At 47.1% G+C, this 27,099-nt stretch overlaps 1 protein-coding gene across 4 annotated transcripts in view; it reads left to right on the forward strand.

The window, feature by feature from the left end:
• The window catches only part of SLC25A26 (solute carrier family 25 member 26), an 85,203-nt gene extending 59,050 nt beyond the window's left edge, over positions 1-26,153 (forward strand). For 3 of the 4 annotated variants that reach the window (XM_040568240.1, XM_040568241.1, XM_040568243.1), the window contains 5 exons: positions 1,551-1,595; positions 12,539-12,608; positions 20,634-20,698; positions 22,137-22,210; positions 25,693-26,153. In XM_040568240.1, coding sequence (XP_040424174.1) covers positions 1,551-1,595; positions 12,539-12,608; positions 20,634-20,698; positions 22,137-22,210; positions 25,693-25,789 — 351 coding nt within the window. In that variant the 3' untranslated portion in view covers positions 25,790-26,153. Of the gene's footprint in view, positions 1-1,550; positions 1,596-12,538; positions 12,609-14,273; positions 14,398-20,633; positions 20,699-22,136; positions 22,211-25,692 lie in introns of those variants that run through there. The other variant, XM_040568242.1, reaches the window with a different exon arrangement.
• The last annotated feature ends 946 nt before the right edge of the window (positions 26,154-27,099 follow it).

Here is a 27,099-nt window from a genome sequence, read left to right on the forward strand (position 1 = left end):
ATTAACTTAATAGACTCATTTATTAATCATTAGTTGCAACACAGTGAAGGAGACAATACTCTCTAACTCCTGTGTTGTTAGATAGATGTACCATTTCAGATTCCTTTGTGAAGCTAGAATTTAGATTTAATAAGCTGTTCATTTCTCTGTAGTGAATGGTTTTAACCTGACATTACTCATCTTACGAAGAGCAAAGATGTATGTGTTAACTATGACGTATTTTGACTGTCTTCTACTTTTTATGGCGAAAGGTGTGTAAGTGGTTTCTGAGGCTAATAAAATGATGCACGAACTACAAAACCTGAAGAAGGGAGGAAACTAACTCAGCGTGCATCATGTTTGGGGAAGGAAGATGCACATAGGAGAAGAAATTAGATATTTGGAAGAAGGTTTGAAACTGGGGCTGACTGGCTGTTGAAGCAGAGCAGGTACTGTACGAGCAGTGAGCAAGGGGCAAACCAGACCTGCAGCTAGAGCTGTAGGGCAGTTCTGGCATGAGCTGGTATTGTCAGAGGGAGTTCTTCCTCTGAAAAGTCTTGAGATGGGCATCCTGGGCTGGAGATAGCAAAGGCAGAGTCAGTGCCAGAGATGGATGTTGAACAGGGCTTCTCAGGGTGGTGAGCAGGAGGAAGAGCCAGAAGAGCCCAGGTGGGAGACCGGAGGAGGAGAAGGAAGCTATATGGAAATGCAAAACCTTGAAAAGTGATTTCTCCTGTTGCAAGGATTCAGTCTGATCATGGAAAAAAACAACTTATTACATGTGTTAGCCCTCCACAGCCTACAGAACTGAGGGAGAAGGATGTTTGCTTGTTTCCTGTGTGTTGAGTTGGTTCACAAGACGTTTATCAGGGCAAAATCTGTAACAGAGCTGGAAATGCACGGGCACTGCTGGGGACACATGGCAGAAGGAATGAGCTTAGGTAGAGATACAGGCTATTGGACAGAAGAACCTCTTACGTCCACTGATGAAAAGGGAAACATCAAGCTTCTCCCTTTGGGCTTTGATGAGCTTGCTACCTCTTCTCTACCTGCTTTTAGTTCTCAAGGGAGCGTGTTAACGTGAGATCATGGGGAGATGTTCAGAAAAGTTTCTCTCTGCAGCTGATACCCGACCTGCAAAGCCCCGGTCAGAGCACAGCTCTTTTCAGCTCAGCGTTTGTGAGAGTGTGTTACTGAAGATGGTTTTTTGACAGGCTGTGTTCCTGGCCTTGGGAGCGTGTTACTTGAACCATCCTTATGGCTTTCTTGGCTGAGCGTCAAACCGAGAATGTCCCTGCACTAGATCATACTGCTTATTGCTCTTCTAGGCCACCCTGGTAACAATACATTAACCTCTCAGCAGGGAATGTGATAAACAAAGTAAAACTGCTTTAGTGAAACCAGTCGTTTAATGGCAGCCTACATAAAGTGTCCTTAAAGATTTGCAAATGCAATAAGCTGCAGTTCACGGAGTGAACAATAACTGTTCCTAATTTAGCCAGTCAAGGAACACGCCAACCTAATTTGCTTTCATAACGTTATGTTGTTGTTTTTTTTTCCCACCTCTGCAGATTCCTTTCTCTCTGGTACAATTTCCCCTCTGGGAGGCCTTAAAGGTAAGTCCTCTTTAATGATGCAAATATAAGTTATACAACTCACAAAGGCTATCCACGGTAACTTATTTAACTTGATTATCACAATTATGGGCGCATCCAAGAATCAATAAGCATGTACCACCCTACCTGTGCATGTGAAGATCATTTGCTTGGATATTTGAAAAATAACAGGGAACACCTAACCATCAATATGTGGCATGCAGTCTACATTTTACTCCCTGGCATGCCAGAAGTCTTATTTGCTGCCCTAGCTGTTTTTGTTGGTTGCAGTAGTGTGGGAACTATCTGTGTTGTGTGATTTATTTTATTTTATTCTGTTTTTATTTTAACTGTTCTAGTGTTTCACTCTTCAAGGTAACAGGAAATTGCAAACGATACAGAGCAGACTGATGGAACCTGTTTCTGTGGACAGGGAGAAACTCTCAGTACATCACTGACACACTATTTTGATTGGCTTGTATATACGTTATTTCAAAGGTCATTTAAAGAAGGTGTCAACTGGATGATATTTTAATAGTGCAGTCTTTCGGAACGATGCACTGTTCTCCCACCAGCTGCTTGCTTTGTTTACCGTGGAAAGTCACTGTGTATTTTTCTGAGCACGGAGTTGAATTTGAAGTTGTGTAATTTCTCTATCCCTCTGGTTTTCCTTTAAATGGTGATACTGGTGTGGTCCTCACTGCAGAATGATGAGGGAAAGTCAGGGCTTTTCAGGTGCTTTGAGATCCTGGGTTGGAAACACAGAAAATTAGAGCAGATCGTTAAAAGCATTGTAGCAAAATACAGCATTTATAAGAGGGGAGCTGGAAAGGGAGTCATATTCTCCCTGATAAGGGTGCTGGACTGCCGAGAAAGCCTGGCACTGAGACCCAAACTGGGAACAAGTACTGGGGAGGACAGGAGCTGGTGGTAGTCTTCTTTGCCCCTTGCTGCTTCGAATTAGGAGGGAGTGCCTATGGTCTCCTCAGTCTTTGTATGCTTGTCTGGGACCGCAGCTTGTATCTCGCTTTGTGTCAGTGGCTGGGGTGGTTCTGGGGGAAGAGCCCACAGTGGGATCGTGAGCATTTAGAGGCTGCAGGGAGGCAAATTAAAGGGGAGTCCACAGGTAGGAGAAGCCTGAAATACATCAGGAGCTTTCATATAATAGAGCTGTAAGTTGCTGCGGGCTCTGCAGGTGCTCCATGAGCTCAGCCTGCTGCAGTGTCTGGGTATCATCCCCCTGCGCGGGGTAGCTTTGGCTGCCTTATTAGGAATCTGTTTTCCTGCCAGTGTCTAGGAACTGCTTTGTGTAAACTCTTCGGAGCGATGCTGGCATGACCTCCAATTGTTAGTGCAGCAGGCTCAGCTGGGAGCTAGAGATGGCAGTACTTGAAGAGAAAAAGTGCAGCATTCTCTCCAAAACCACATAAAACAGCACCATAGTGGAGTTGTTTTCAGAACACAAAGTTGTTTTAACTAATGTCCATGTAGCTGCAGCTCTAAAATGTATTGTTTAAATTTCAGGTTAAAGAAGACAGTTTGAATTTAGCTGGCTCCAGGAGTGAGTCCCTTAGGATGAGAGGCATCAGGTTTAATCTAAAGAGGTCGGTGCAGGTTTGAAAAGAAACAAAACTGGGTTAGTTTGTTCTTTGGACCGGTTGAAATATATTCTTCTGCCTGTGGAACCAAGAGCAGAAATCTGCAGAAATCAATCTTGCATGCTTCAGTCACTTTGGCTTAGCACATGGAGAGAGCTCAAGGTTTGTCACATCAAAGCCAGGCAGTGATGGCAGAAAACATACAGCTCTTTAAAAAAATTTACTATGGCAGTAAAACAAAGGAGAAAAATCACGATGGCCCCAGCAGCTGGCAAGATGTGGCTGGTAGCATCAATAGCAGCATGATTCAGCACAGGGCTTCTCATGGGTACTTTGAAGGGAGCACGAAGAGACAGGAATTAAGAAGCAATAATAGCACAGAGGACAAGAGGCAAAAGGCCTAAATATACCAGAGTTAAGTGAAGTTGTTGGTAACTTAATGTCTGAGGGACTTCTCTGCACTATATCAGTGGGGTTACTTGAGAAAGTAAATGCGGGAGTAGCTGTGTATGCATGATGTGTGCGGATCACCCACAGAACAAGTGGTGTGGCTGGGTGACTTTTAAAGCCATTCATACAAAATTACACAAACCGATGGATGATAGGCTCAGTCTTAGAATTCCCCAAACAAGCTAGTGACCATAAAAATGATGAAAATTCTCTTTCCTCTGTAAAGTTAGTGGAGCACATGGAAGAACAGTTTCCTTTTCCTTCACATATGTGCTGGCTAAGGCCAGCATCAGGGTGTTAAGCTTAAAGAAGCTTAATAAAGGCTTTGTAGGCAGCAAATCAGGTGTTCCTGTATCCCATGTTCTCTATCTGCCTTGCTCTAGGCTGCTGTAGTTATTCCTTTTGCTTCCAGCTGGCTTTAGCCATGCAGTTTACATGCACAGTTTTCTTGTCTGTGAATGTGGACTGGCTGTCCTGTGTGAGAGTAAACTTGCGTGCCATGCACTGGTGTAAAGTAAGGTAGGAAAAGGAGAGGGCGCTGTATGGGTCACTGAACCATCAGGCTGCTTACACGGTTGGTGCTGACAAAGGGGTATTGCAGAACGTAGCAGGAAATAGATGTTGCTTCAAATACAGATTTGTTCCCAGTTACCCAGGTGACCATACAAATCCAAAACAGTTAATAGACTCAGTTCTTACATCACAGTGGCTCAAGGAATAGCAGTAAAGACACAAGCAATTTTCATTTAAAAACAAAACCAACAACTTATATATATATATATATATATATATATATAGGTAGCATATACATATATATAGGTAGCGTCCACTGCTATAAAACATGCTTAATGTCCTTTCCCTTCCCATTTCTTCATTTTTTCATATTTCTACTTCGGTACAGATTATTGATAAAAACCAAAGGGGAGAAGGAAACTGTACTATGATATGTCAGCTGTCGGGACAGACATTGTAATTCTCTGTTAGAGTGAGCTGTGTAGTGCTGCTCTGTCTCATTAGCCCAAGTCGTACAGCTAAAACAATTTTAAAGTCTTAAAGTTCAGGAAAAGAAGGGGTGTTTCAAGTATCATTCACTCTGTGTTAACCCAGCCCTTGGAAGAACACCATGGCCAGTTACCACTGTAGCAGTGTGGTCAGATTTAGGTTATTTTAGGGGGCATATTGCAGAAATACAGGGCACCTGTTTATTTATTTATTTTTCCAACAAAATAGGGTTTAAAACAAAAATACGAAATAGAGCACTGCTGGTTAGTTTTGAGTCGAGCAACATCTTGTCCAGAATGCCTGCTATTTATGGCTGAGTGGAAATGATCAGCTCCCTAGGAGAACAATGCTGTGTGTAAGACAAACCCTTCTCAGGTGGAATGAGACTCAGTCCTCTTGGGTTTTATATTTCTGCATGTTGGCTGCACTTCAGAGCCACAAAGAACTGCGCCAGTGCAGCTGTAAATGAAGAATGCTCTCTTTATAGACCAAATGTATCGTACGTCTGAAGCAAAGGCTCTGGCAGTCGGTGAGGGAAGGAACAGGCGGGACAGGAGGACACAGGTCTCAAATGAGTAGACTTGGAAAGTAAGGTTTTACTAGTTTGTTTGGTTGGGTTTTGTTTTAAGGAGGGAAAACAAACCCACTATCCTGGCAATCTTTTGTCTTTTTCATCAGACACATCCAGTTCAGAGATGAGACACTTGCAGGTTGCTAAAACTTTGTAATGTCAGGGTCAGGCTGACTTGGCCCTGCCGAAGGCTGCTCCTGCACAGGCAGCCTCTCTGGGAGGGCTGTCACAGACGGTGCTGCTCGGCTGCCCTGCGACCTGCGAGGCGAGATAAAAATCTCGCACTGACTGTGCTGAAGGTGGTGGTATGGCTTTTCTGGCGCTGGATGGAGCCAGGATTTCCCTTTTAGTCTCAGTGCTGGGCAAAACCCAACGCTCTCAGTCTTTCTGCAGCTCTAGTGAACTCGCATGGTTTTTGTCACCGGCTTTAGTCATAAGGTAATTTTCACAAATCTCTAAATCTCCCAAATTGACAGGTGTTTTACAAAGCCATGTATTTGGTTGCACCTTGAGAGGCAATAGCTGGAGAGAGGGAGCTGAGATGCATGGGCAGATCTCTCTTGTGGGATTTTTTAATGACTGCGCTGGCATGTGATAGCTGTGTAAGACCCTGAACAAGCAGAGGAATGCTTTGATGGCTTCAGGCAGAGAACTGTTTGCAGAGTACAGACGGGCACGTTTCCACCCTGTGAAATAAGCAGGACATGGCAATAAAGGGAACGGGGGGAGTCCAGCCGCTCTGAATCTGAGCAGTAGGAGGAGGGTGGTTGGGTCACAGCACTTGTGTTGTTCTTAATCTGCTTTCTGGGTGGAAAGAAGTCTTGGGATTGGGCTTGCATCTCCTGAGGTCCCTTGTTTTCTGTCCAGGTTCAGCTGTCACCCTAGGCACAAGGCACCTAGACTATAGATCGGTGTGGGGGCACTGTTTCCCTTGGTTCCCTGCTCCAGAGAGCCTGACTTGTGGGGTCTGGTGTTCAGCAAAGGATGCGAACAAGTCTGGTGGCAAGGTGGGCTCAGCCCGGCTCATAACTGTCCGTGCAGACAGACCTTGGAGGAAGCTGTGCGAGGACTGCTCAGTGGGTTTTCTGTGAGGGCGAGGACTCTGATCATGGCTGAGCTCATTGCACCTGATTTTTAAAGTTACTAAGAATGAAAAGTTTACAGAATGCTTCTCCCCGGGCAGCTGGGGTCCTTGGCTGTAATACGTGTTTATAACTCCACCACTGAAAGAATAAACCACATGCTATTTCCCTCCTAAAATTTACAGTCAAATCTGTTGCCGTTTAACAGAATCGGTAGAAAACAGAGGAATGTAGCCAAAGTGGGCCTAAAAGGGCTTTCCCGGCTCTATAGGAAGGTGACAACTTTCCTTTTTTTCCTGGAGGAGCAGCTGAGTGTTTCTTTTCTGCGGCGTTCAGCTGCATGTAGGTCAAGAGTAAATGAAACCCAGGCCTGGCTTTAAACCCATTTCCTTGCAGGCAGTGTAGTAAGTGTTCTACCATGCCTCCCTCCGTCTTTGACTAACGATCAGGCGGATTTAGGGATTAAGTCCTAATCGTTAAATAACGCTAACGTGTCTGCCATTTGCTTAGGTGCTGTATCAGGAAAACAGATTTCCACGGCAGCATTTCAAGGCGTGATGTAACTTGCAGCCAATGCGGCGTGTGCATGCCATTAGCATAACGGCTGCATTTTTCTCACAAAAGAACAATATACCCAACAGCTGTTCAGCAAACAGCCCTCGCTTTATTAGTGGCACAATAAGTGTCATTCACACAGTCTTTAAGCACAGTCGAAGGAATGCTATGCACCATCTGCACCGAAGAGAAAGAAACAAATGCAATCCTCACTTAGAGCACTGCAGACACGTTTGAGAAAGTCAGATGGCCTCGGATCATCAATGCAGCATTTAAAACATAGAAATAAAACAGGCTTGTGCAGTGTGTAGATACAGAGCCAGATTGTGATGCTCTTGGTCATGCCTAGACCACAAGCAGTTCTCTACAAGTCGGAGTTTGCCAATGGTGTCAGGGGACATTTAGTAGAATATAGAAACAGTCGATGCGAAGGGCTCACCATTTGACTCAGACACTTTGTTCTTGCTGAAGAATCTTAAAAAACCCTTATAATTCTTCCATGTAACTTATTCACCCACGCCTGCATGAAACCCACATTTACTAGCAGGTAGTAGCGGTGCATATGCTCAAGAAAAGCTGGCCTAGCTTTGAAGTGATTTCTTAGAATTGCATTTTCCTTCCCAGCCACATAGATGGCCCTTTGTGCCATGGAAACTGAGTGTGGCTGGTATATTATGTTCTGCCTTGCCATGGGAACAGTGTTTCGAAGACATTTTATTTAAGCAGGCTTTTAGCACATCCATTTTGATTTACATCCAAATGGGTCGCAGACATCAATGCAGTATTATATGGGGAGAGAAAGGGAATGAAACGCTTTTAACATGAAAAATATGCTGTTGCGTGTAGGCCAACTTTTGTTCTCTTTCTCTCAATTTATCTAGGATTTGGGTGGGTTTAATTCTAGGGCCAAATTCAGCACTGGTGTAAGTGAGTACAACTCCATTAGTGTGAAAGGAGTCTCAACATTTATATCAACAGTTAACTTAGATCATCGAATTTTTCCCATGTTTGGGCTTGCATGTTTCCTGCGTGATTAATATACACATGTACTGCACATGTGCTGCACATATGCGCATAAGAATTCACTGGGGATGGCATTTGTCTCTGCGCTTTTTGATTTTACGTCTAGAAATTGCAATCTGCTTACGAATTTTTGCTTCTTGTACAGCTAATGTGCCACGCATCTGTTAGGACCAACCATGCAGAATGCCACATTGCAAATAAAACACCTAGTAGCAAAGGCGAGCATGAAAATGCTTTCCTTCCTCAGTCTGCAGGACTACACATAGGCACAAATCAATGTGATTAATTCCGAGAGATAACTTCCCCTTCTGTTATCATAAAGTTGAACACTCGTTGAACAGAGGGGTGCAGAGAAATACTACAGATGCGTATCATTGGAGTGAGTTGTAATATTTACTCAGCTGCAGGCCTCAAGTTTAGAGTATGCCATGAGGCCTGCTTGCCTCTTAGTGTCTGAGGAATAGGGAGGCCAAGGCAGAGATGTCTCGATGTCTGCAGTGCCTCTTGCAGCATTTGGGATATTGTTCTGGTCATCAGGTTTGAGAGAGAGATGTAAGTGTTGTCCTGTCCCAGTATCACCATAGCTAGGGTGTCCTGAATATAGACCAAGACCCAACGGTGTTGCGAGCACGAAGCCTTTGAAGGCTGATCTTTGCCCCAAACTTTTACCACAAACATAAGGCAGAGATGACAGATGTGCCCAGGTAAGGAGTTCTGAGAGAGAGTAAAAAGTTATTGGCCATCTTGCGGCCAGGTGTCCTCAACACACAAGCAGCCTTGTGAGTGCCACATGTTCGGGGGCACCATATAATTCCCCCTGTATTTAAAGGAGATGGTAAACTTTCTTTTTTTTGATTTTTTTTTATTTTTATTTTTTGGATTGAAAGGTCTTGGATATATCGTAAGAGGGACTTTTCCAATGTGTCTTCTGCCCAGCAAAACGGGGTGTCCGAGTGCTGTTGTATTGTCTATATCAAAAGAGCTAAATAATGTTTGTGGTGAGAAGCGGAGGGCATGAGCCTCTGAGACAGCATGTAATGGGATCATTAGGAAGAGAAGTGAGGCATGGCTCACGTATAAAACTGGACCCTTCTCTGCAAACGTTATCCCTGTGCATAACTGGAGATCTGCATTCAGGCCTCCCGCCGAGGCCGATCCCTCAAGGACACAGCCGCTGTATTGCTTTACATGGTGCGGCTATGCACAGGGAGATTTACATATATATCACAGAAATGTGTTTACAAAAAAATTAGCATGTGATTGAGCTGGGAAGCTGCAGAGGGCCCCAACTGTACGAGTTTCCATGCGCTTCAGCCAGAAGATTTATTTCCAATTTGTTATTCATAAGGGAAGAGCGAGAGATTGGGATGGGGTCCTTTGAAGTGGAAAACAAAGTCTTCTATTCAGCCTTCAGCTTAATAGAATACACATGACACAGGCTTGGCATGGCGGCCTGCTTTCATGTAATGTGCTCCTTGTCATTTTGCTTTCCTAGGCTGTGAAAGCTAGTGGGAATGGGTATGGCCCTGGAAAAGCCTCGTTATCTCCTGCTGCCTTCTGCAGGAGAAGCGCAGTGTTGTCAGGTAGGAGCTGGCTGGTGGTGGCGAAACCAGGCCGACCAAGTCATTGCAGTGTGTTGCTAGCAGTTTCCAGTTTGTGTTTCGTATTGGAAGAGCACGTATTGAAAAAGCAGCATAATATCAGGGCTTATGAGGGACTTGGGCAGGCTCTTCGGCCTCCTTGGAGGCCCTGACCAGGGAGCGGGGAGCCTGCGGCTGGCACCGCTCCGCTACGTGACGCAGGGCCATGGCTTCGTCGCGCTGGTCAGGAGGTGACCGAGGGAAAGCTGTTCTGCGTTTGTGCACCATCCAGGATGGCGGGGAGTGAGCCAGGCAGCGCTGCAAATAAGTAGCAATCAGTCAGCAGCCAGCGGTTTGGGGATAGGTGTGTTAGCCATGTATTTCTCCTCAGGAACGAGGCCAACAAGGCCCTGTTTCTGCAGTGATGTTATTACCTGTATCCACAGCCTGTAATAGTGCTGTGCATTGCCCTATATTAGTGGTATCAACACGGTGCTCAGTGCAGCTCCAAGGCGAGTGTTTTTGAAGACGTTACCAGCCCAACTTACCGTAAAGCCCTGTCAATTAATGCTCTGTGGACTGAGAGAGAAAACATGCATGACCTTCAGCACGTCAGCTTGGCCCGCGGTGCGAGCGTGGTTAGAAAGAATTTGGACCAGAGACCTGCCAGGCCTCTTGGCCTCGTGACACTTGTTCCTTACGGCTTCCCTCTCTCTCCCTGCTTCTCTCGCTCTTCTGCATATTCAGGTTGGAGCTCTGGGTGAATCACTGAAATCAGAGATGGAAAGAAATGCATGAAGTCATCTCGTCCTGCCCCTGCCAATGCAGGATTATTCCCCACAGTACAGTCTCGAGTGCCTTCTCCAGTCTATTTTTAAATGACTCAGAGGAGAGGGCTTTCCTCTCCTCCCTGGGGAGGCTGGCTCTGCTGTTCAATAGACCTCACTGTTGGGGAATTTTCTTCCTGTTCTCTAGCCTCAAATCTCCTTTTCCCTAATTTAATTGAACTGTTCCTGGCTCCACCCTTCTAAATAATTTTCCATGTTGCATGACTCTTGCAAATACCTATTGTCAATTTGCAGGCATAACGGATGGGAATTCAGCACGGTTTGCCTTGCTTGGCAGAGGCTCTTTGTACAGAACTGTACTGGGAAGCCAGGCTTTATCAAAAACTAGATTTCAGAAGCACATGCCAACAAATAAGAAAGACATTTTACAACTCTTTGGACAATACCATTGACACAAAACCCCGTCATGACTGAGAACAGGCTGGGCTTCTAAATGTCTTTATTGATGTGCTTGTTTTCTGTTCGTCCTTCGGCAGATCTTGCATAGTGTTTTTTGCCTAACAGAAGAAACTGTTCAGAGTCCTCAGGTTGAGTTATGGTTGTGTGTGCGTTTGGAGAACATTTAATGAAAAAATACAGTGATTCTGTTTTTGTCAAGTGGCTGCAGCAGTTACATTTCTAAACCCTGACCTTCAATTTGAGGTTTCTTAAGTGCTTTTAGTGTTGGGAGAATGGGTTCTGAAGATGGGATTTATGCTTTGACAGTACCTAGACGCTTTGGAGCAGAGCACCCTTTGTCTTAGGGGGCATGTGTCCTTCATCCGGCAGGACTGACTTGCAAGAAATCTGTGTGTCCAAAGGGTGGAAGTTACTCCAGAAAAGCATCTCTTGGGCTTGAAGAATTACGAATCCCTTTTTATTTATTTATGAGATGAAAATCAGTTTCTGCTGTGGGTGACAGCAGAATAGGAACTCATACTGAAAACACCAGGAGGAAGAATGGCTAGCATTAAAGAGACTGAAATCCCTTTAGTGCTTTCGTAAAGCAGAGCTGCAGCTATTTAGCTATGGCAGGATACCAAACAACATTGTGGCTGGCCATTGTTGCTTGAACAGTTTGATTTTTAAAACATTCAACTGAAATATAACCACCAGCCAAGTTGGAAGAAGCGAGTCACAAGGACAGCGTGTTAAATGAAGAGTCAGCAAATGAAGGAAGTGAGCTCTCGTGCCCCAGTGGAGTGTGGCTGTATTGCAGACCGGGAGCCTGAGAGCAGTATCTCAGCCTCCGAAGCTATCGGGTTGCTTTCAAGAAAGTTTTATAGTATAGGAGTAATACAGATTTAAAAAGAATGAGATAGCAGCACAGCTATAAAATAAAATTATTGATTTCTCTGTGGTAGGCCTCAAAGGGCCATGGATCCCATCCCTTCTTGCTAAGCACTGTTCCTGACTTCATAAAACAGAAATCTCTCCTCCAAAGCATTTCAGGAGATGGAAAAAGGGTGATGAGGTGAGGGGAGGAGGAGAGAACAAAGTGACTGTAGTTGGCATCATGACAGATCTTCCCAGCAAGCTTTGGCCTTTGCTGCTGATCTCAATCAGAGCCATCAAACTGCATGTTTGACATGATTCCTAGTACTTGTGTTTTGGAAGACATTGTTCTTGGTGGTGCGTTTAAGTGATGCTGTGAGTTAAACGGATCGGAGCACGGTGTGTGGGAGCGGTGGCAAGGAGGAGGGTGTGTGGTCTCCAAAGACGCCAAGCGAAAAACAGACACACCTGCTTCCGAATGTAATGGGAGCGATAAGAGTAATTTCTTAATGATGGCTTCTTTGGGGAGTGCGAGGGGAGGGGCTGGCTTACGAAAGGCAGGGGAGCAAATGGGATTCGTGTCCAACTGGGCTGGGGGCTGCTCATCTCACACGAGGGTGTTTGGTACTGGGCCGACCTGATGCTGGTTCTCGCATGCTGCCCCCCTCGCTTAGTGTTTTGCTTTGCACCGTTTTATCTGCCAAAAAGAAAATAATTTCACAAAATATTTGCAAAGTTGCATGGCCACAGGCTTAAATACATACATATGAAACCCCTGAAAGCAATTTGCTTCAAGCCCTCCTCAGTTCCAGACATCTTTCTCACTCCATCTGCTTGTTCAAGTACACAAGTTCCTTGGGAAAAATCACTTATTACATCACTGAAAAATGCCACAAAAATAGCTTTTCACTTAAGTTCCCATCCTCGGAGTTAACTCACATGGGGATCAGATAGATTCAAACGTTTAATAACTTTTTATTTTCCTTTCTCTTTAAACACAGGATCTCTGGTCATGGAAGCAGGGTCACGTGGTGGATTCTTGGCAGTCAGCAGTCTGTGGAGCTTTTGCAGGTGCAAAGGATTATATGTTATACTGGGAAAGACTAAAGAAGAAAGGGAAAAATGTGCAAATCTATTAAGTATAGCAGAACAACATTCCTTTGTAATTCAAGTTTGTTTAGAAGAAAACGGATCCAGTTGTTGTTTGGAAGTAGGGAAGTCAGCAAAGGAAAGGGAAGAAAAAAAAAAGACTCAAACAGGGTGTCTGTTTGAAAGACAACCAATTTGTTTTTGACAAATTTCTGTTATTTAAAAATCAGGGGCCTGTCAGTCAGGCTTTGCGATTATTTCAAAGTTGATTTGTAAAATCCTCATCCAGGAGAACCTTTGCTTGGGTGCGGGTTTGTGCAGCTGTCTGCTCTGAGCAGCTCCCCAGGGCTTGAAGTGATTGCAGCGAGAGGCCATGATTCACCATTCATGTGACAGCTCTGACAGCCATGCAGATTAACTAGAGTCAGGAGAGCAGAGGCTAGCACTGCACAGCCTGGAGGCAAAAGCCTTCCACGGCAAAAAAACAGAGGACGAAACATCTGGGCAATCTCCAGACACTACAACAAGAATAAAGAGTGGCAGAACACAATACTGCACTATTTATTACCAAACAAGCCAAAAGTTAATTGAATTCTTCAGTAGGCTTCTTGCTTGATTTTAGCCTACTGTAGTTTTTTCCAAAAAAAAAAAGGGGGGGTGGGGGCAATTAATGACTCATCAGTACAGCTGACAAGTTAAAGGGAGGAGAGACTCAACTGTCTTAACAGGGAAAACAGATTAGTAGTTAAGAGATGGATAGCCAGAGCTTCTCCCCAAGGAACTAAAATACATTTTGAGATTCCAAACCAGTAACAGAATACGTGGAAAAAATAAATCCTGCTTAAACAGAAATTATAACATTTCTTGAAATAGAGATTATCAAAAGCAAAGCTTGTTCTTTGATGACTTGTAAAATCAGAGCCATTACATCGTATGTGATTTTTAAAAATAAGCTCTGTTAGGGGAATTGAAGTATTAATAGCAACAGGATTCCAGCAGAGACTGAGGCTTCATTTTGATAGGCACTGTAATGACACAACAGAGAGAGGATTCGTGGCTCTAACTGCCCTCAGTTCAGTAGATCAGTCATGCAAGCAGCCTGGGAATGGTTTAGGTAGGGTTGATTCTGCTTTGGGGCAAAGAGGATATTTTAGAGGATATGTTGTGTGTCCAGCTGTGTTTTCTATGTTTATGTGATGTGAAGGGAGTTTTTGTTCTGCTTAAAATTTGGTCTCCTTTTGGATTTTACACTGCCTTAGTCAAATCAGTGCAAGCAAAATCAGAGCAATTGAGTTAAAGCAGATCGTTCATTTCTGTTTGGAAACAAAACAAGCCATCGGGCTAAAAATGCTTTAAAATGCAATCTGTATGTCTGCAGGTGTGATAGGAGATCATTAATTTAGTTCTGCTGATTTCTTTACAGTCAGATTGATACAAAAACTGTGTTCAGGCACGTTCAGAGAGCTGGAGAGGTTATCTGATTTACCCAAGGCCCTGTGGAGTAATTTCCTGAAGTCCAATTTGGTGCCTCAGTTGGAAACCTAGCCCGGTGCCTCTGTTTCCTCCTGTGTATGTCTTGATTCTGACCAGTTGTGCTTGAACTTGCTGCTGTTTGATGGATGGTGGTAGCGTCTGCTCGCTTTCCAGCAGGAATATTGCAGAGGGAGCTTCCAGAGGCGCAGTCGTGCACGAGCATTCACTGCCTTTGGGGAGCCGTAACGCTGGGTGCTCAAGGAGACCCCAGGTCCTGAAGTAGCCCGGAGACTTCCAGGTTCGTGCTCAGGTGGGCCAGTTCAGCCCTGACTTTGTAGGCTCAATTCCCAAAGCAGGAATCTGTGCAGACCTGCAGTCCTGTTTTGTAGCTCGTGATGTAGCTGGTGATGATATATTCTGTGCGTTATCCTTCCAGCTTTACTTCCTCCAGCCTGGTTTTCCTTCTTTGTTCTCTCCTTCCCCATTCTTTCCTTTTCACCGGGAGCATTTTAAACTTCCTCTCTGATGTGTTCTTTGAGGGCCTGCTTCAAAGCTGACGAGATTAAACATTTTCTGGACCAGAACCTTACCTTTTGGTCTCTGTTCCGTCCCTCTGCAGACACACAACAGGCAGGACCTCTGTTGATCTAACCCAGCTCTGTCTCTGTTGTCCTGAAAATATTCAGCTCCATTGCTGAATGTTGGAGGTGGAAAAGTAATTTCCTGCTTTCTGAGGAATGGTTTCCATGGTTAAAAACAATTAACTACCTACCTGTAGCTTCAGATGAGGGAAGCAAAACAGACCAAGCTCTTCATCCCTTTTTTTCCACCCCAAAACAAAAATCAAAATGCCAGCAGTACCCTGTGAAGAAAACAGGCTGTGTGTGTGCATCTGAATGATTTAAAATCATCACGTTATAAACCTCAAACGGAGAAGATTATCCAAAAAACAACTTTTAAACACAGAGATGCTATCAAATGCCACCATGGTAGCAGCGGGATGGAGAAACCACACAGACATGCTTTTCTCCTGTGCTCTTTGCTTGAATTCAATACTTTCTAAAAATATGTTAGAGGTCCTGAGGGGCAGGGTAATAAGCTGAAACAAACTGAAAGAGAAGTCCTGTTTGGCTTCCCTTTAGGGCTCTCGCACACATACATGTATGTGTCTGTGTGTGTCGGTTAGTTCCTAGCTAAATCGTAATTGATTATTTGGCGAGGACAGAACAAAGAGTAACCAAATATTGAATTCCATCCCCAGTGCCTGCGAAATAACAGCGATTTCAGCCAAAGTGCTGCGAGAGGCCTGAATCCTCCTCGTTGAGCACACATGTGTCAGATGTATGCATGTGATCCGTGGGCTTTTTATAGAAACCTAATAGGCGTGAGCATAAATATCAGAGATTTGGAACCCTCTCTGTCTCGTCTGTTAATAATTTAATCCCTGGAGGCCTTGTCCAGCTTTATCATTGTCTCTGGTGTCTTAACTGGAGGAGATGTTTGGAGCAGTCAGGGAGAGAAGGAGATATCTGAGCAGTGGGGAGGAACCCAAGGGTAGATCCGTGGTATATTTTAAGCCTGAGGTTTCCTTTAAACCAGAACTTGCCTCGTGTCTGAGCTGGTTGGGTACCGGCCCAGATTTGGGCCCAGGATTTGGCAGGCTGGAGGCAGGTGAGGGAAGCATGGCCCCACGGGCCAGCTTGTGGCTGCTCTCGATTCTCAAGCCATCCTGGGGCTCACGTTGCCTGGCTGGACCACTGCACCCCGGCCCTGCACCGTGCCGGGGCAGGGTGTCCCAAAAGGGGCCTCTGGGTGAGTTTCCAGTGCCCTCCACATTGCTGGGCTGGTGACGAGGAAATTCCTTGGGTATTGCCCTTTGCTGGGAAAGCAGAGCACTGCCCTGCAGCAGCCAGGCAGCTCCTGCTTGTCAAAGCACCCGAGTGTCCATTTAATGTGGTTGGAAACTGCCCCTGCTAAAGACACCTCCTTTTTCTCCCCAGTGTTAAAAAAAAGTGTGGCTTGATGTTAATAATTTATGCCCTGTGGTGAAAAAGTCACAGGGAATGGAGGTGCAAGCCTAGTGCATAATAAAGCACTAACGGGAGCTTTTTGCACATTAACAGGGAGGGCTTCCCATCACTTTTGTTCTCATCTAATTGGCTCTGACAAGATTACACGCCGTGTCTAAAAGCCTCTTTATAGCTCTGGATAAATTTTTGAGCAGTTCTCAAGATTTCCCTTTCGTGCCTTCTTGGATGGTGCTTCTCAGCCCGAGCTGCTTAAATCCCTGGAGGAGCAGTGCTTTGCCTCCTGGTATCTCTGCTCAGACCCGGAGAGGTTTTTCTTGGGTCGCTTTGCTCTGCCCTTGGCAGGTGTCATTGCTGCAGGAATAAAGGACCTGGAACAGCTTCTTAAAATCAACCTAATGTCGATACAATGCAACTTCAAATAAAAAACGGTTGATTGAAGAGTTCTGAAAAAAAAAATCAGAAAAGTCTTGAAAAAAGTTCTGAAAAAGTTAATTAGGAAGTCAGTCAATGTAAGAAGATGTGAGGGGTGGTGAGTAGTTCGTGTTAGACCAATGCTATGCAGTTTTTCCATGAGAATTTGGGATTTAATCCTAAATCAGCAGTGAAGACAGGCAATAATAAAACTCAACCGGCATTTTTTTTCTTCTCCCAAGGTGGGCTGATTCAAACAAATACATTTTAATTCTCAGACACAAGTTCCTACCTCTTGAGACAAACCTGGCCTCCAGGACAGGGCTGGTGTTCAGAGGAGGGTGCTGGGGTCCAGCGAGGCGACAGAAACCTGTGAGGCCTGGCCAGAAGGGTTCTTAGGTGCCTTCAGAAAGGGTGAGGAAAAATTGAAATGATACCGAAAAAAAAGATACAGGAGCTGAAGAATAACTTGTCTTCCTCCCTTCATAGGATCTTGATTGCGGAGTGTCCCAAGGAACCAGTGGTGCATTTCCCTGTGGTAGCAGGAAATTCATCAGGCAGCCACCTTACTGCTAGGACCTTGGGTTATTTATTGTTCTCAAGTGAAGTATTTCATTCTGTTCTGATGCTTCTCAATTTTGATTTGCATGTGACAGCTAAAAAGGAAATGCCAACGAGAACCTAGGGGAATATCTTAGTCTTCAAGGCTCCTTGTTCTTACTGCCAAATAAAGGTAAATTGCTCTCTTTGCTTGGCCTCAGCACAGCGGCTGTCTGTCTCGAGCACTTCCATCAAGAACTGGTCAGTGGGAAAGTGTGACTAGCAGGGGGATTTTCTGTTTAACACCCTGCACTTGGTAAATTTTGGGCTGTTCAGCTGACGTGTGAATATACAGCATCCATTGTAACTTCTTGGGAGACAGGTGATGAATTTTCCAGTAGTACGAAGTTTTATTTTCCCAACAGAGGAGTTTGTCACTCTGCTAGAAGTATTAACAAGCCAAGAGCCTTTTCCCATGTGCAAATCCATCTTTATGCCTACTTGCTGAGCCCAAGCCACCGACAGATCCTTCTAGGGCAGGGGATAAAAGGAGCCTTCTCCGCGAGCGAGCAGGTGAGTCAGTCTGCCCGTCTGGGCACGGGCTGCCTCTGGACGTGCCTTTCTGTCAGCTCTGCAGAGGCAGAATGATTAGGAGCATAAGGGTGGATGTGTTTGGACCGTTCCTGTCCCCCTGATACTTTGATACCTGTTTTTTTCCGCTTGTTGAGCGGACTCCAGCCTTGTGTGGCATCTCTTGGAGAATCTGGTGACAGCAGGAATAGACTAAATCAGTAAGAGAGCATGCAAATGTCTTTCGGCCTTTACTGCGTATTGGACAGGCCAGTGCACAGTGCTGCTATTTTGATTGAGTAGGCTCTGGCTGTACTCGCTTGTATTTGTTTTATTAGTTTGATGACAGGAAGCAGTCAGATTGTAGGTTCCATTACCCACCTAGAGCAGATGGGGCGGCACAGTACCCCGCTAGCACTGCGGCCTGTCCTGGGATATCCATGCAGTAGTGTTGAAGATGTCACTCTAAAATCACGTTGGACATTTAGGGTTAAGGCTGGAGCAAATTCATTTTTCAGACTCATTGCCTGCAATGAAATGTCATTCCCAACAAACGCTAGCTTTAATCTGGTGTTTTTGTCAGGCATATGCAAACTTGCATTTAATTTAGCTGCTATCCTGCTGCTTGTTGTGCTTATGAAGCGTTTTATTGTTGCTGTTGTCTTTCTAAATTGATTGGTAAATCTGTACCAAATACTTCCCAGTGATGGAAAAAGAAACATAGAAATGTTAATAACAAAAGAGTCTGAGAGATCCAGATGTTAGCTGGGGAAAAATGAAAACCAACCAGGCTTGATTAAGGCGTTGGGCTATGAGTGCTGGGGAACGTCGTATCCGCAGGAATTGTTGGTTCTAATCACTCTGTCAGTGAAGATCAAAGCTTCTGCCAATGAGGGACCTTTAGGAATGAGTGCCTAAAAAAATTAATGGGGTCTGATAAGGGAAATAAGTTGTCACCTCCGCAGCTGAGCGATGCTTTGAGGTCTCTGCCCGATACAGGCCCAACAGCCGCGTGGTTCACTGCGGGCGAAGGAAGGACGTCTGCATCCAAACTTGTAAATCCACTCTTTTCCATGGAGGTTATTTTTACTACTCTAAAAATACTTTGCTGACATGAATACCAAGTTCCTAACCCGATCGTTCTCTCAAAGCCTTTGGGTCATTTAGTCAAAAACTGGCTCACAATGAAAAGATTTGTGACCTTAAGGAAGGTCCAAGAACAGGCTGGAGTTTACTTTAACTTGCTCATAGTTTCTGCTTTGGTTTCTTAAATACAACCCATTTTTCTGCCTTTTCATGAGGTATCACTGCTAGAAGGCTTCCGGCAAGGTGAAGCTGATGGGCTGACCTTATGGGAGCCAAAGCTGCTGCTCCAAGCTGGGTTTGGGTGGTTCAGGAACTTCCCTGCTCCTCTTGTTTGAGATCCAAGGGATTGCACATCTGCCTCACTGTGTGCCCTGAGCTGTCATGGGACGTTCCTCAATTAACTGTCAGAAGTCATCCCGGGGTGCCAGCTGGCCTCTCCCCATCTGACATAAAGCAGGGTTTTCCTGTGTTACAGCCAAGGTGACGGAGAGAGACGCAGGCAGAATCACCAGCCGGTGGGGAAGAGAGATTTTTTTTTTTCATTACTTGACAGATGTTAGAAGAAATGCTTTCCCCCTTCCCATCCCAAGAAAAGAAGGATCAATTTTTCTTCATTCCATAGAACTTGGATCAAAACAACAGATTATTTTTAGCTTATTCCCTGGGTACACTGTAGGCTTCAGCCCTTGGAATCACTTTGTTCCCTGCTGCAGCAGATACAGGGTTTATCCAAGCTCCAGAGAAAAAAAGTAGGAGGGAACAAGCGAGACAAATTTCAGAACGAATCTCTCTTTCTTTTCTTCCCTGCTTTCGTCCCTTTTCTCTCTTTGCTTACCACTGTGCTGTTCCAGCATTTGAAGTTTCCTTCTCTTTGGCTCTGCCACAACATGAATTACTTGCTTAGGATATTGTGAAGAGAGGAGGGAGAGCTCAGAGTTAATTTTAGGATGGTGAAATAAGGCAAAGGGAATAAGAGCCTGGGAGAAAAACCAGCAAAGCTGGTCCCTAGGTAGCATGAGAGGCCAGGCTGTACCCACAGGGTTAAAATACGGAGAAATAGACACACACATTTGTGGGTGAGACATGCACATGGATAAGCTTAAGATTTCTGGCTTTTGGGAAGAAAGCCACAGCTGAGCTGGCTGCTCTGAGTGAAAGTAATGAGCTCCAAGGGTGACGTTTGGGAGTGATTAGAGAGAATAAAAACGCCTGCGAGGAGAAGATGGCACTTGTGGCAGCAGCCTCCTGACAGTTCCTGAGATCTGTGGGCAGACTCACGTTGTTGTTTTCCAAAATGGAGCTGATCTTCAATTGGAGACGAGCTCCGTCCAGAGCACTGCCTTGTCTCGTTTTCCTTGAGACAGAATCCCAGGTCTAACAGCTGCCGGTCAGACCCGGTCTGTCTGCTGCCTGCGGCCAGCGATGCCCTGCACCATGTGTGCTTCAGATGCAGAGCATCTTCCTCGCTTGCTCTTTCTGAAATTTGAACGGTCAGGCTTTAATTCTCAAGGCAGAGCACAGCAGGATGGGCTTACTTTCCCTTCTCTGTTAGGGGGTTCTTCCTTTCAGCCTTGTCTGTAGTTGGTGAAAGTGGAGCCTGTTATGGTTAAGGCCTTCCCATGTTTATGTACAGAGTCCAAAACAAGAGGACACTCATCTCGGTGGGGTTGTTTGAAAGTACAAATAATTAAAACTGTTTTCCTTAGGTCAACACACAGGAATAAAACACCCTGTGTACAGACCTTCAACAAACGTACCTGGACTCTGCCGCGAGGAAATGTGCCATAGGCGTTAATAACGCAGCGGTGTTGACCACAGCCACGGGAATTATAGGTAGGGTGTCGTTCGTATTCAGCCAACAATGTCTCACTTGTGTTTGATGTTTTGGTTTGCTCAGGTGGATTCGCAGCTGCCGTCACCACGCCTCTCGATGTAGCGAAGACAAGAATTATGTTGGCGAAGGTAAGAGTGGAGAAGACCAGCAGACATGCCAGGGGAATGGTCATAGCAGAAAGAAACCAGCACCTATTAATAATGGCTTCAGCTCTTGCCCTTCAAGACAGGGTCAGATGCGAGCAGGTACCACACGCAGAATGAATGAAACTGTGTTCCTTTCCTTGAATTGCTCTTCTGCTCCCTTCCCAAAGGAGCTCTCTGAGAAGGGCCTGCACTTGTGCTGGACTCGAGGCTTCCAGGGTCTTACGCAATGACACCCAAAGTTAAACATCCCACCAGGAATTTGTTCCTGTGTTGTTTCGGTAATGGTTTTGTGTGTGTGTGTGTGTGTGTGGTTTTTGAGGACAGCTCGGCACTAGATTTTCTGTCCGAAAACTTCAAACCACAGAGATCATGGTGGCTTAGTTCTGCCAACCAAGGCAGAAGGAAAATTGCTTGTAAGATTAATATGTTTAGTAAGCAGTTAAATTGCTAGTAAATCTACTATCCCCATCATTCTTACTGACCCAGAGCAGAGCTAAGCAGCCACGCAGCTAAAAGCCCTCAGTAGGTAGATGTTCCTGAAGTCCTTCCCTGCCCTGAAAAGAGAGGTTATGTTGGCAGGGGTCAGGCATCCTGGGGTTTCTGAGGATGGTTTTTACCCTATGGCTCACATCTTTCAGTAAAGGGGTGTTTATTCTCGATGACACGTACCTTCTCAGCTGAGTCACACACAGCTGCGCGCACCACGGTGTGTTGTGACCCTCGTGTTGCTGTACCTGGTGCAGCTTCTTTGCCTCTGGGCAGCATTGGTGATAAAATTCTAAGAACTGGGTTTCGTTTATGTCTGCTGCTGTCCTCAGCAACCAGGTCAGCACTGGCAGGGGAATGATGGTGCCTTGAGATGTTCTGAGACCATTCCAGCAGCATCTATTATTAGTCATCGCACACTAACTAGATCACACATGTAATGTAATTGCCCTGGTGTTTGTCCTGTTTTTCACTCAAGGTAATTTCCCCATGCAAAACACCACTCATGTTTTTTAACCATTACTTGTAATTTGTATTTTTTAAGCTAATGCCAGGCTGCTAATATTTGAGTTTGAAGTCAGTCGAGTAGCAAAGTCACTTGTTGGTGCTTTTAGAGTGCGTTTCTATTAACATCTTAGTCCAGAGTCAGCTGCTGGACATAAAGCAGAGTGTAGTGCAGAGGAGACTGGAGCCCCAGTTCTGTAATTAACCCGCTCTGTGACCTTGGAGTGATTATTTTGTTCTTCTGTGCCTCCTTTTCCCTTTCTGCCCTTTGCCTCATTGCTGGAGACAGTGAGCTTTTGCCTGTGCCAGGAGACAAGGACCGTTAGGACCCCTGTAACTGCTGTAAGGTGGCACTAAGCAGGGACACAAAGCTCGGTAAGTAACCAAACGTCTCTGGCAACAATTTTCAGACTGTTTTTTTTTGGTGCAGGCTGGTTCCGCCACGGCTCGCGGAAATGTTCTGGCCGCCCTCGGAGGCATCTGGAGGACACAAGGACTGTCGGGGTAAGGCCGTGCTGATGAAGCACATCTCAGGGCTCGTATCGCTGCCTGTGGGGAGGGGAGGGAGAGGACGGGGCGGTCTGCTTGTATTTAAATGACGTCACACAGGAAAGATTTTTAATTGTTGTACGCAGGGCCAGGGGGCACCTCTCAGGTAGGCACAAACTGTCCTGGGTCAGACTGAAGGTCTCTCCGGTCTGGTATCCTCTCTTTAGCACCGGCTGGGAGCAGTGTCCATGGAGGAGCACAGAAACGGTGTTATTTTTGGTATTCCCCTGGTACAGTCTCTAAGGTTAGCTCCAGACTTCTGAGGCAAAGGTGGCTTTGTGTTTAATTACCTGTGATAGACTTACCTCCATGAACACGTGTGTTTGTGTACAGCAGTGCGGGGCTGTACACCGGGAGCACCCCCGGCCTGGCCTCACCGGGCAGTAGCTCAGCACCAGAAGTGCCTCCAGTGCAGGGACAGGGGGTGCAGGAAGGCTGGAGACAGCTTGTTTAGCTTGAGCTCAAAGAATCAATCTGAGCAGCCCCAGAGCAGCTCTCCAGCTGCTTTCCTGCTGTCCCTGGTGTGTAGAAATGTTGTCCTGGCTTTCTTCTGACCGGTACGGGAAGTCGGGGGTGATGCTGATCCAATCTCTTACCTGCCTCACTTTACTTACTTCTGAGAATGAGAACCGCTCTCCTGACCTTGGAGCAGTGTTGTGAAAAAAAAAAAATCCTTTGCAAGTGTTTGTAGAACATTTTGAGAGCTTTTGAAGAAGGTGTCACAGGCTTATAAATTATTATTAGGTTTTACAGGCACCTGCTTCATTTCTGGTACCCTGCCCTCTTTGAGTGCAAGTCAGGGTGCCTGTTGGCCTCTCGTAGCGAGCACACACAACGTGACATCTTAACCAGCGCCGGCTCCTCCAGTCCGCGAGGTACGGCCTGTGCTTCCTTTGGTGGGGCCCGTGTCGCACCTGCCCTGGGGCTGGAAGAGAAATGAAGGGTTTTTGGAACCTTTCCTCGGGGCTTTTCACTGTAATTTTTATAGGCTTTTAATCCTCTTGATGTGGCCGATGCTTTCGGGGTGCTGCCGTGACATTTGTAAACTGCTGCTGGAAGCAGCCTGTACGGTCTGGCGTGGTGGGAGATGGCTTTCTCTTACCATCTGATCTCTGCTCCCACGACTAATAAAAGTTCGGTCCTCTTTCTCCACATGTGGGAAATAATTCAAAACAAATTGCAGGAAGTTCTGGACACTTAGTGCAGGAAGCCGCCCAGCTGCGTGCCCCCAGCAGCCAGCGCGGAGAGCTGTGCTCTCGGGTTCGCTCCTCGAGGTGCCCCATCTGCGGACGACTTTCAGGTCCTCCACTGCTCGGCGGGCTCCGGGGCTTGGTTTCAGAGGGACTGGGAGAAGCGAGGCCGCTTGTGCTGCTGATGGAAGTCGAGCACTGAAGGGCATGAACAGGCAGGGGGCTGGCTGGGGAAGCAAAGAGCAGAAAATAAGAATGTATGTTTGGGTTCGTTTCAGGGTGTTTCAGCAGTGCCCTTTTCTAAACGGCCCCAAATTAAATTCTGCCTAAAGATAGTGCCCGGGGACTGGGACCAAAGGGAACGCAACTCAATTGATATCAAAATGATAAGTGATCTGGAGAAGAAGGAAAATGTAAAGTAGGCCAAGCTGCGTCAGCTACAAGGAAAAGGAAGAAAGTCTTGGGAAAAATAAACGCTGAGACTGCCATGCCTGCTGCCAATTATAAATCTATTAATCAAAAACAATAAAAATGTCAGGCTTTTTTGGCTAGTTGCAACACGAATTGATTTACGGCTTCTCTAATAAATCTTGTATTTGAAGAGGAGGAATTCTAGGGGCAGAAAGATGCATTGCTTATTGCCACCTTATTAAAACCAGAGCGCAGGGCTCGGCTTCCTGTTTTGCACCTAGTAAATCCCTCTGCTTCACGCCGAGAGACCTGACGTCCCTCTCCGTCCGGGAGAGTCTGCAGGAGGAGACAGAGCAGGGATGAGGTGAACGGGTCCGTGTGCCTCTTCACTCTCACCAGCAGGGTGATCGAGCCCTTCACACCAACGCAGGTTTACATCTTTTCTGAATGCTTTTCGTGCAAGGAGCTGGTGGCGTTTGAAAGCCATGGAGGAAGCTTCCCAGCTCGGTGAGAAAGCCGAGTGCCATTTGACCGATGGGAAAGGATTGCGGAGCTGTGCCCCACAGAGGAGTTTCTGATGGGGCCAGCAGGAAAAAAAATAGAATAGAATTCATCAGGTGATGGGGCAGGTGTGGCCCGGAGGGGTCCGGTTTGGGTCAGGCCTGCCGCACAGCTCGGCTCTCCAGGTTCAGCCCTGGGCATTCGGCGGGGGGCCGCGGGGGGCAGGACTCGTGGGGGCAGGTGAGGAAAGGGAGCAGGGCCGAGCAGGGCCAGGGATCCCCGGGGGTGGTGGTGAGCAGTGGATGCTGCCAGGGCTGCAGCTCCCGGGTAACTCAGTTATCTGCCCCTGTTTGTGTAATAGCTGGGGCTTGAATGCGCAGCTCTGGCAACGAACGACCGCCGCTGCTCCTGTGGTGGGGCTGCCTGATTCAGCAGCAGAGGGATGCTGCGTGTTGTGAGCGCAGTGCTGCACCGCAGGATCTACCCCATCAGCGCTCTGTCCATACATGCCTTGTACAAATTACTCTGGTTTAAAGCTGTCATTATGGTAATAGACCCAATTGCTGTCTAGTAAAGCCATAAAATGTTTCCATCTGCCCGGGTGCTCCAGGCTCCTCAGCAAAGCTCATTACAGCGGAAAGCAGAGTTACTGCAGGCAGAGCTCGCCGTGAGTAGCAGCGCAGAGAGAGCTGCTGAGCACCCTGGGTGCTCGGGGCACGCTTCTTCTCCCGGGGCATGGCACGAGGGCACGGCACGAGGTCCGGAGGTAGGCAGGAGCGGTGGAGGCTCGGCTGCAGAGCCCAGGGCAGCGGCGTCCCCGTGCAGCCCAGCCGGAGCTCGCTGCGCGAGGCCTCCCGCGGCGCGGGCGCTCGGTCGGCAAAGGAAGCCAAATAGGTTCGAGCCTAATGTTTAATCCTTGCTTGCAACGAAGGAAGCCTGTAATCCTTGGGGAGGATACGCTGGCCTGTCCTGGAGTTATTAGACCAACTGCGAGCTTAGATGTGTAGAGTAATGGGCTTTGCATGAGTTTCCTGTTAACTTCCAAGAACTGTTAGGATCAGGCACCTAAAAACCGTCGCGGCTGATCACGCAGCCGGTCCTGCTCCCTCCCTGTCGTGTTTTTGGGAATTGGCCGTGGTGCTGTGTCTGTGTCGGGGTAGCTCCTGGCAGAGAGAGCGGGTCCTGGCCTCAGTGCACCTCTGCTGAGGCTGGGTGGGGTGGCAGGGCACGGGGCTCTTCCCGTCCGAGACCGTTTCTCTTGGCTTCGTTTTCTGAAGCCTCTGCACAGCCACGCAGCAGCCACTCACTCTGAAGCCACCTTTCCTTTGCCTTCAGCTTGTTTGCAGGTGTTGTCCCGCGGATGGCAGCCATCAGCCTGGGAGGGTTCATCTTCCTGGGGACCTACGAGAAGACGCGCGAACTGCTGCTCTGACCCAGCTCCTGCCTCTGTCCTGCGTAGAGCCGGAGAAGCTGCTGCCCTGGAGGAGGAGTCCGGCCGTGAGCGCAGCCTTCCTCTCCTGCCACCTCCTCGCTGCGCCCGCAGCAGCTGCTGAGCAGCCCGAGCGCCACTTTCACTGTTAGAGAAAAGTAAATCCTCAAATAATCCGATTTCCCAAACATGAAATTTTCCTGCACGGAAAGTGAGTGAAGTCACTGGGAGAGTCGTGCCAAAAAAGTGATGTTTGGGGGGTAAACAGCTAATTACGGTGCCTGAGAAAGGCGTTAGGAGAACTCCTGCAGGGGAAGTGTTCTGCAAACCTCCGGATCGCGGGGAGGCTGAAATAAAGCAAGTTTTCATAATTCAGTGGCACCTGCCTCGTAACGCGGGGAGGGTTTTACTGCTGGGGGAAGGGGCCGATGGAGTTACAGCCTGCTGCCCTCCAACAGCACCGAAAGTATTCCAGGTTGGGAGGGCTCTTTGTAAAAGACAATAATCCATTTGTTTCTGATTTGAGCCGTATTTGTGAAAGTTTGTATTCCTGTTTATACCTACAGGTGCACAGCACGCATTCCTGCCTGGTAACCAGTGCAGCTTTATTAATTAGACTCATATTTCTCCAGTAAAAGCCCGGGGTTGGATTATTTTACAGCTGTGCCTCTGCAAGACATGCAGTTAGGCCTTTTTTAGGTCTTCTTCCCTCGGCAGCTGAAGGAGCCAGAGTTTGGAAATGGTAAAGCCCAGGAGGGAGGCTGGGAAGGCAGGGCAGGGGGAGTGCCCAAGTTCTCCTGCCGAAATACGGATGGGCCCGAAGGGCTCTCGGGACAAGCAGAGCGAACCTCTGCTGCTGCTCTGTTGGGAAGGAGGAGCTGTGGGGGCCAGCCTGGTGCTGGGACATGCTTGGTGAAAAGGCGGTGAAATTACCGAGTTAAAATTATCACCAGAACGTGGGGAAAAAATAATCGGCCACGGTCATTTCAGCAGCCTGGCTGCGTGACGCTTTAAAACGTTCACGCAGAGGGTGTTTGTGCAGGGCCGCCGGGGCAGGCAGCGCCGAGGTGCGGGTTTCAGCCGCTTCGGGAGGCTTTCGGCAGGCACCGGGGGCTCCTGGGGCCGCGTTGGGGCCGTGTCGGGTGGTTGTGGTTCGTGCGTTGGGCCGGGCAAGGCCGCGGTGGCCGGCGGCTGGGGCTCCTCGCTGGCGGACTCGGGCGGTGGGAGAGGAGCCGGGAGCCATCGCGGCACCGAGGCGATCGGCACGGGATGTGGTGTGCTTGCGCTCTGCTTCCCCGTGCGGCTCTTGCCAG

This window comes from Cygnus olor, chromosome 10 (genome assembly GCF_009769625.2).
Source record: "Cygnus olor isolate bCygOlo1 chromosome 10, bCygOlo1.pri.v2, whole genome shotgun sequence".
Taxonomy (NCBI): domain Eukaryota; kingdom Metazoa; phylum Chordata; class Aves; order Anseriformes; family Anatidae; genus Cygnus; species Cygnus olor.